We start from the raw sequence: 9,557 nt of genomic DNA, 5'->3' as shown, positions 1-9,557 counted from the left end.
ATTATGTGTAAGTTTGTGGAAAAATTAAAAAATTATGTGAAAAAAAAATTATGTATATATATATATATATATGTATATACATAGATCTATAGTTTGTTGTCTTTGGGAAGAGTGGAAGGAAAAAAGTGATTCTTACGCCAACACATACGTCACTTTTAATTACTTTTGACTTTCGTCCAACATTTGCGTGTTGGACGAAAGTAAAAACCATTAATTTAATTACAAATAAATCGTTTTTAAAAAAACCCACAAAAACGCAAATTTAATTGACCAGAATGTTTTAAAAACATTCTGAATGTTTTTAACAATATAAACAATGTTTTTATTTTTATTTTTTTTAATAAAATGTTTTTATTTTTAATTTTTTTAATAAAATGATTTTATTTTTATTTATTTTTACTGTAAATCATGCGCAGAGTGTTGCTACATTGACTATCTTATAGCCTGACTCGCAAGGGACCGCTGCTACATCGACTGATAAATAGCCTGACTCGCAAGGGAGTGCTGCTACATCGACTGACAAATAGCCTGACCCCCAAGAGAGTGCTGCTACATTTACTATCTTTTAGCCTGACCCGCAAGGGAGTGTTGCTACATCAACTGAGGGTTTGGTTGGGGCAGGCAGTCTCTCAATTAATAAAAAAAAATAATTCCGGTCTTGCATTTTAATTTTTACTTTTTGTCAACAAAATATGGAAAAAACTTTCGGACAACATCTACAGGTATATATATATATATATATATATATATATATATATATATATATATATATATATATATATATATATATATATATATATATATATGTACATATATACAAAGGTGAATCTATGGATGGAGGCGGTCCCCATCTATAGATCTACCCTAGGATATTTTGCCTCCCCCCTTTCTTAGATATTTTGGAATTAATTTTTTTTTGTAAATTTATATATTTAACAAACCATGTTGTTTGAATATGTAATTAAGGAAGCTGTTAAAAATGATACGAAATTTTTATAAATTTGTGTGGTGCAAAATATCAGATAAGAAAGAGGAATTGTTGCTGATCTAAAATATAAAAATATTTTTATACATATTATTTTTAGATTAAGATTTCATTACACAAAGATGAGTAATTGGCCTAATAATGTTGGAATCTGCAACATAGAAGTTTACATTCCAAAGTATTTTGTTAGTCAAGAAAAACTAGAGATTTTTGATGGAGTTAGTACAGGTAAATATACAATTGGTCTAGGACAAAAGAACATGGGATTTTTTGGTGACTTAGAAGATATCAATTCCTTATGTTTAACAGTTGTTCACAATCTTCTTGAAAATCATAAAATTGATCCAAAGACAATTGGTCGATTAGAGGTTGGAACAGAAACTATAATTGATAAGTCAAAATCAGTGAAAACTGTCTTAATGCAGTTGTTTGAAAGATATGGAAACACAGATATCGAAGGTGTTGATACAAAAAATGCATGCTATGGAGGGACATCAGCACTCTTTAATGCAATTAATTGGATAGAAAGTAGTTATTGGGATGGTAGATTAGCGATTGTAGTTACTGCTGATATTGCAGTTTATGCTGCAGGAAACGCTCGGTGTACTGGAGGTGGAGGTGCTATTGCATTGGTTGTTGGTCCTAATGCACCTCTTGTTTTTGATCGAGGTTTAAGAGCTACACATATGGCTCATGTCTATGACTTTTATAAACCTAACCTTTCATCTGAATATCCAGTTATCAATGGTAAGCTATCTGTAAGCAGTTACTTATCTGCACTTGATAATTGCTATTCTCAATATAGAAAAAAGTTCATGAAAAAATTTTCTAGTGAGTTTTTTAGTTTAGCTGATATTGACTTCATGGTATTTCATACTCCATATTGCAAGTTGGTGCAAAAATCAGTTGCTAGATGTATGTTGCAGGACTTTTTAAATGTAAATGGTAGAGCTAATGGAAAATATCCTTTGTTTGAAAAGTATTCACATTTAAGTTTAAACGAGTCCTTAGAAGACTTTGATTTATTAAAAGAGATAGAAAGAGTTTCAGTTGCATATAGTTTAGACATTTTTCATAAGAAAACACAATTATCCACAAAGTTGGCCAGTTTAGTAGGAAATATGTATACATCATCACTTTACGGAAGTCTTGTTAGCCTGTTAATGAATGTGGGAGAAAATGATTTAATTGGCAAAAGAGTTTTACTTTTTTCTTATGGATCTGGTTTAGCGTCATCCATGTTTTCTTTGACAGTATGCCCTAGTGAAAATTTAAGAAGTAGTTTGGTCACTATGTTAGATTCATTACAGAGCATAAATGTGCTGTTGGATCAAAGATTAGAAATTGAGCCTGAAAAATTTGTGAATATTTTAGAGCTTCGTGAAAAAAGTAGCAATGTTCCTAACTTTTCTCCAACTTGCAGTCCTATTGATCTTGTTCCTGGAACTTACTACTTGACAAAAATCAATTCAGAATTTAAACGTTATTATGAAAGAAAAGAAAAAGAAGGATAACTTTTTATAGGATTTATTTTTTAATTTTTAAAATATTCAAATGTATTTTTCATTTAATTTATTTTGCAGATTTTTTAAACTTTATTGATATGCAAATGATTTGAAAAAGTATTGAATGCCCTTAAAAATAAATTTTGAGTTAGGTGTAATTTGAATTAAAGATTGTAACTTGTTGTCTTAAAATTTTTTTTTCTTTGTAGAGTCCTCTTGTTAGATTATTTGAGCTGGTGAGAATCAGCATGGTGTAAGTCAAAAAAAAAAGAAGTCAATATTGATCATTTTTCATACTCGGTGTAGTTAAGGCAATTTTAAACTAATATAGCGTCTGTATGATATTTTGTTGACTACGACATATTTCCGTTAAATGATCAGGTCTGTGAATTATGATATTAGGAAAAAAATTAAAATGATAAATTTTGCGGTATTATAAAATATAAATGCTTATAGCGAAAAAATCCAGACCTAAGACTCCTTTTTTTTAAAAGAAAAAAAATCTTAAAATCACAATCGCTTGTCCAAATTTTAATAAGATTTTAAACAAATACGTTTTTTAGGTGATATGAACATTATAGTTTAAAAATATGACCTGTTCTGATAGTTTATTGGCAATTTTTTTAAATTATAAGCTCTTTCTTGATCGGAATTCTAATATTTTTTATGAAAATTGATAAAAGTATTGTGTTTTGATAACAATATATATAGTTAATATACGTCAGAAACGATTAGAACTAGGGTCAATAGTAAATTAAGGAACTTTTTCATTAGATTTTAACTAAACTCATGTTAACGCCGATGAGCGGAATTGATCTAAAGACTCCAAAATAATGTTCTTTAGATTCACTATTACGGGTGGTAAAAAGGTTATGAAATTTATATATAAAAAAGAAAAGTTTCTTTAATATTAAAAAAATCTGAAGTAAAAAAATTATACCATTTAAAGCTCTTGTTTGGACATACTACACTAATTCCAAATAAAAGAATTCGAATAATTTGTAAACCGCCTTAACTACACCGAGTAAGAAAACACAATTATCTACAAAGTTATCCAGTTTAATGGGAAATATGCATCATCGCTTTATGAAAGTTTAATGACATCATTCTGGTGAACTTGAGACTGGTAAGTTTAAAAAAAACTTGCAACTTTTTTTATTTAGTTTGTAGGGTTTTCTCTACAGTAAATCTAATAAAACCTTAAAAAACTGAAATTGAGGAAACGTGGACATACACCATCCTGATGCTCACCGGCTCATTTAATTATTAAAAATCAGAAGAAAAAAAAGAAAATCACATTTTTTATTTTGTTAAGAATTTACATATAGTTTAATTTATAATAATATACAATTATTAGTATTAGTCTTGAACTAATATAAACGTGATACGACTACTCTCAATGCTATTGGTTAATTGAAATCTCGTGACTTCTTGAGAATTTTTAAACATATCTATAATAAGGGCAAATCTGTTATTCCACCTCTTTTATATGATTCAGATTTTTTCGCCTCACCTAGAATCAAAGATGATTTTTTTAATTTTTTTTTTGGTAATTTATTTAGTCACTATTTATTTTACATATAATTAACTTTAATACATTTATAAATACAAGTATATTTATATGTATACATTTATAAATAAGATTTAAAAAAATTAAAATAATAACAGGAGCAAGTAAAAGACTGCAGTCTTATCATCAGGTCCCTTTCATTTGTAAGTTTGCAATAAGTTTCACGTGAGATTAACGTGACATTAAAAATTCATAAGTAGAAATAAAACAAAAACAAAGCCTTGTACTTAACGATCTGATAGATGAGTATAGAAAAGAAAAAAACGACTATTTGTATTGTGATATAATCATCGTTTGTGGTCATTCAAAAGGGATAAATTCGTTTTAGTTAGTTATTATTAATTTGTTCTTTAAAAATAGGAGAGTATGTTGACGTCACTTAAGTTAAATAGGTGCTGTTTGACTGCTGCTTTAAAGAGATTTAATAACTTCATGCTTTTAATTTCCTCTTTAAGGATCAAATTCCATAACCGCAGTCCCCGAGATAAAATAGAGAAGTCAGTTATTTTAAGTAAAGTCTTCGGAACTTTAAAGTTTTGAAAAGAGTGAAATTGATTTTCAAAGTATTTTGGCAGCAAGTTGTTTTGCGATTGAAACATAAATAATAAATTTTTGGGGAGGTTCAGTTCATAAATATTTAGAGCTCCGATTTCCTTGAATAATGGTTTGGCGTGGGTATATCTGTTAGCATTGTATACTATTTAACACGCTTGCTTTTGTTTAACGTATATTTTTTATAGTAGGGGAGAGTGGGGTAATGGCGAACGCGGGGTAACTCCGAACATGGTCAAAACAGCATTGTAAAAAAATAAATTCGACAATTTTTTTTTACCTGCTGATAAGGGATCCTATGCTCAGTTCCAGACGTGCAGTAGTGTAATGAAGCTGCGGATGTTGTTTACTATGATTTGATTTTAACTTTTTCTGATAATTTTATGCAACTTTTTTCTTGAGTAACACTCTGTTGGAGCTTCTATGGCAATAAAGCCACTCCTATTTTGTTGTTGTTGTTGCATAATATAATTTTTAGACTTAGTTATTCCAATTAGCATTTTATTCATTATTACACAATAGTGTTTGTGATTGCCCCCCGATGTGTTCGGAATTACCCCACGTAGGTAAGGTAATTCCGAACACCAAGAGTTTTATTTTTGCCTTAAATTTTTATTTTTATAATAAGATTTTTAAAAATTGCTTTTGAGGGTTTGTGACTGAGTAGTTAAACTAATTGATAAGCAATAAATATGATCAATTTTGTATAACTGGTGTCTTTAATTCGCATTCCCGCTTAGGTGTTCGCCAATACCCCACTCTCCCCTACTGAAGAGTATGTGCTTGCCCAAACGATATTGCAATAGTTGACTATAACTGTGAATGAACAAATAATATATATTTTTAAGCAAGTTTGATTTAGAAGGTGTTTTGTTTTATGAATGATGCCGATTAACTTGGAGATTTTATTTTCGATGTGCAAAATATGATTTTCCCAACTAAGATTTTCTTGAAAAATTATTCCCAGGTATTTCATTGAATGGTCTCTTTCTATACTAATGTTGTTGATCATAAGGTGGGGAAGTTGAAGTGGTAAATTAACAGAGTTTGATGGTTTGTGAAATAAAACATATTTTGTTATAAGGATGTTTAAGGAAAGTTTACTAGGTTTGAACCACTCATTTAAGTTTTGCAGCTCGTGATTAACTATAGAAAATATTGTTTTTATATTTGAGTGAGTGAAGAAAATATTCGTATCATCAGCAAAAAAAGTAAAGTTTAGAATATTTGAAGTTAAATAAATATCGTTCACATAGAGTAAAAATAGTAAAGGTCCAAGAATTGAGCCTTGGGGTACACCACAACTAATTGTTTGTAAGCGTTTTCATGCAGAGTTGTACGACACTCTTTGTTTCCTGTTATTTGAGTAACATCCAAACCATTTTAGATTGTTGTTTGTTACTCCATATATCTCTAGCTTGTCTAGGAGGATCTCGTGGTCAACTGTATCGAATGCTTTGGTTAAATAAATAAACAAGGCAAGAGTATATTCATCATTTTCAAAACCATTCAAAATTTTATTGACTAATCCAATTATTGCATGCTATGTTGAATGGCTTTTGCGAAAACCAAACTGTTTGCTATAGAGAATATTATTTATTTAAAGATAGTTATATAACCTATTATACATAATACGTTCGAGAAGTTTTGAAAAGCAAGAAAGAATTGATATAGGCCTATAGTTGGATGCTAAAGAGTCGTCGCCATTCATATAAATAGGGACTACTCTAGCTGTTTTTAATTTATCAGGAAAAACACCTGTTTTTAAGGATAAATTGAATATTGGTAAAAGAGGCGATTCGATAATATCAAATACTGATTTCAAAACAATTGCATTAATTTTGTCGATGCCTGGACTTTTGTTGGTTTTTAGTAAATTTAAGGCTGTTCGAAGTTCATCCGAGGATATTTCAAACTCATTCATAACTGAGTGTGTTTTTTTAAAAAAAAGGCTTAAACGTTTTGCTTCCCGGAATTATTTTTTCGGCTAAATTTTTACCAACGTTTATAAAGAATTCATTAAACGTATCATCAATTTTGTATCTGTCAAAAACATCTGTGTTCATTTTTGTTTTTAAACGCTTTGGAAAAGTATTTATATATAAATAGTATTTATGTTTAAGTTTTTTTTTTCGAGTGACTTCTTTTATTATATCCCTTTTTTTTCTACCATTTTCTATTGAATTTTCGAGCAGATTGGAGTAATATTTTTTTATAATTTGTTTTTTTAATTTTTCAAAAGAACTTTTGTATTTTTTATATTTAGCTTCATTATTAAAAGTTTTATTTTTTTAAAAATTATCGTAGAGCTTTTGCGTCTTTTTTGATGATTTTTTTAGCCCTGTTGTCATCTAAGAGTTACGCAGGTTTTTAGAATGAATTGTTTTCTTGGTCTTTGGAAAAGCTTTTTCATATTGTTTAAAAAATAGACGTATAAAAAGATCTTAAGTATTATTGGCGTCGTTGCTATGATTCCCGGTTGGTTTCGTGTATTAAATCGCGAAATTTTTTTAAAGAATTGTTGTTTATTTTTTCTGACGTAGGTGGTAAAGGAATTATTATCTTCAATGGTTTAGCGATTAGTTATCAGAAAATTTGGAAAACGGTCACGTACATCGGATATTATGATACCACTTTCGATTTTACAAATCATGTAGTTATTAGTTATAGTATTGTCAACGATTGAAAAAGTTAAAGGAGTTACACGCGTCGGTTTGTTTATTAGCGGTATAACACTGTGCTGAATAAGTGTATTTACAAAGCGCCTGACGTTGGAATCGCAATTTGTATTTAAAAGGTTTATGTTAAAGTCACCTATTAAGTAAATGTTTTTATTTGCGTCACATAATATGCGCTCCAGATGTTTTTGAAATAGTTCGAAATTGCCATTAGGTGGTCTGTAAAGAGCCGTAAGTAAAGTACTTTTAGCTTTTTGATTAATCATTTCAATAGTTAACGATTCGCAATCTGCATTATTTATGCTAAAGTTTTCTATCTTTTTGAAAATAAGTGAATCTATAAAAAAAATACACACTCCTCCACCGTTGCCCTTTTTCCTTGCTTGATGGATTGATTTATAACCCGATAAATAGAAATTTGAGTTTGAATTGTTTGCTAAGATATCATTATCATCTCTTGATTCCACTAATCGCGTTCTACCTGATATAGCCGACAAACAGATTGATCCATTGGTTGACATTATTATCACTCCAGCTTCTGTATCTAAATTGCATTACTGCTTAGACTCTTCTACAGCTTGTGGTTTGGACAGCGCACCCTTTATAGTTTTGCAGAAGTGTTCTTCGGAGCTGTCGCTTATACTTTCAAAACTATTTAACAATAGCTTATCAGAGTCTTGTTTTCCATCCTGCTGGAAAGCGGCATCTGTTATCCCTATTATCAAAAACTCTGGAGAGCAATCTGAGTTGTCTAACTATCGTCCCATTAGTCTTCTTACTAATGCACGGTTTTATCGTGCATTAGATTGGTGTGGAGAGGTCAAGGCTATTGCTCTTGACATTTCTGAAGCTTTTGATAAAATTTGGCATGTTGGTCTTCTCCATAAGCTTTCTTCTTACAGTGTTACATCTTAAAGATAGTGAATTAGGGGTTACTCAAGGTTCTACCGTTGGCCCTATACTCTTTTTAATTTACATTAACAATCTTCCAGAAATTATCACATCTAAGGTGGCATTGTTCGCTGATGATACTACGATTTTGCTACAGCATGTGCTTCTCAGTAGCTGGTGAACTTTAAATCAGATAAAACTCAATTTTTTCAGCTAATCATTATTGCAATAATCTAGATCTTCCTATATTTATGAACAGTATGTACTCAATGATCCATCTACCCTTCAGTTTCTAGGATTAACTCTTACTTCTGATCTTTCTTCGAGACCATGCATCATGTCCATCGCAAAATTAGCATCTGCTAAGGTTGCATCTCTTTATCGTCGTCGACATTTTCTTACTCAGGATTTAATTCTTTATCTTTATATATCTCAAATCCGTTCTTGTATGGAATACTGTGGGCAGATCTTCGAATGATGCCTTTTCTCACTAAGACAAGGTGCGAAAACGCATTGTAAACATAGTTGAAGTTTCTCTTGCAACCAACCTCCAACCATTATCACATCGTTTTTAATGTTGTTTCTTTTTCTCTTTTCTTTACATACTATAATGGGCACTTCTCTAAAGAGTAATTTTCTCTTGTACTAAAATTCATTCTGGTGTTACTCATTATTCAATTAAGTCTCCTTTTACTGTAAATGTTCTTATGTGCCTAAAAAATTCTTATTCGTCTAGTTTTATTCCTCAAACATCAAGCTCTTTGGAATTCGCTCCCCTTATCTTGTTTTCCTGATTCATATAATTTGAAATCTTTTAAGTTGTCTGCTAATCGTTATCTTACTTTATAAACTTTATCTTTTCTGTTTTAGTAACTTTGAACTCTAATAGTGGTTACTTGCAGCCTTGTAGGAAGTGAAAATGTTCACACAAAAAAATGATTTTGATCACTATTGAACCAAATTTTAGCTTGACTAAATAACAGGCTTGCGCCATACCTTTTAAGAATTATTAGAGTTGTATCATTCAGACAAAGTAAGTGTGAAAAATTACCGGCGTCCCTCTAACTGTTCCTAAGGGCGGCAACCAACTATTGTTCATTTTGCCAACGCCTCTAGACTAATTCTAGAAATTTCCAAAAAAAAAGGTCCTTTACAAAAAAAAACTCTGGCATATTTGTTTTATATTCATTTTATTGGCAAACCTCTGATGGTGTCACTTGGTGCGGCCCGCACCCCCATAACAATACCACTGCTAAGGAGAACCTTGTGTACACAATTATTGTTAAATTTATAAGTTTTTAAATAATGATCAATACAATTTATTTAGTAATACTGAAATAACAAAAAAACTTAATCTATCAAATACGATATCAAAT

The 9,557-nt window shown here is 30.2% G+C and overlaps 2 protein-coding genes across 2 annotated transcripts; both read left to right on the top strand.

Annotated features, from left to right (window-relative positions):
• Nucleotides 1–1,062: 1,062 nt before the first annotated feature.
• On the top strand, nucleotides 1,063–2,682 carry LOC100205655 (hydroxymethylglutaryl-CoA synthase 1). The gene has a single exon (XM_065790423.1). It carries the CDS (start codon nucleotides 1,108–1,110, stop codon nucleotides 2,497–2,499), a length of 1,392 nt encoding a protein of 463 aa, XP_065646495.1. The 5' UTR covers nucleotides 1,063–1,107; the 3' UTR covers nucleotides 2,500–2,682.
• Nucleotides 2,683–5,537: 2,855 nt separating this feature from the next.
• LOC136075966 (uncharacterized) lies at nucleotides 5,538–8,205 on the top strand. Its single transcript, XM_065789418.1, has 2 exons — nucleotides 5,538–5,579; nucleotides 7,732–8,205. The coding sequence occupies exons 1-2, from the start codon at nucleotides 5,538–5,540 to the stop codon at nucleotides 8,203–8,205; spliced, it is 516 nt and encodes a 171-aa protein (XP_065645490.1).
• Nucleotides 8,206–9,557: the final 1,352 nt, after the last annotated feature.

Source organism: Hydra vulgaris, chromosome 02 (genome assembly GCF_038396675.1).
Source record: "Hydra vulgaris chromosome 02, alternate assembly HydraT2T_AEP".
Taxonomy (NCBI): Eukaryota; Metazoa; Cnidaria; class Hydrozoa; order Anthoathecata; family Hydridae; genus Hydra; species Hydra vulgaris.
The sequence above is the reverse complement of the archived record's forward strand: the minus strand, read 5'-3'. Positions and strand labels throughout refer to the sequence as shown.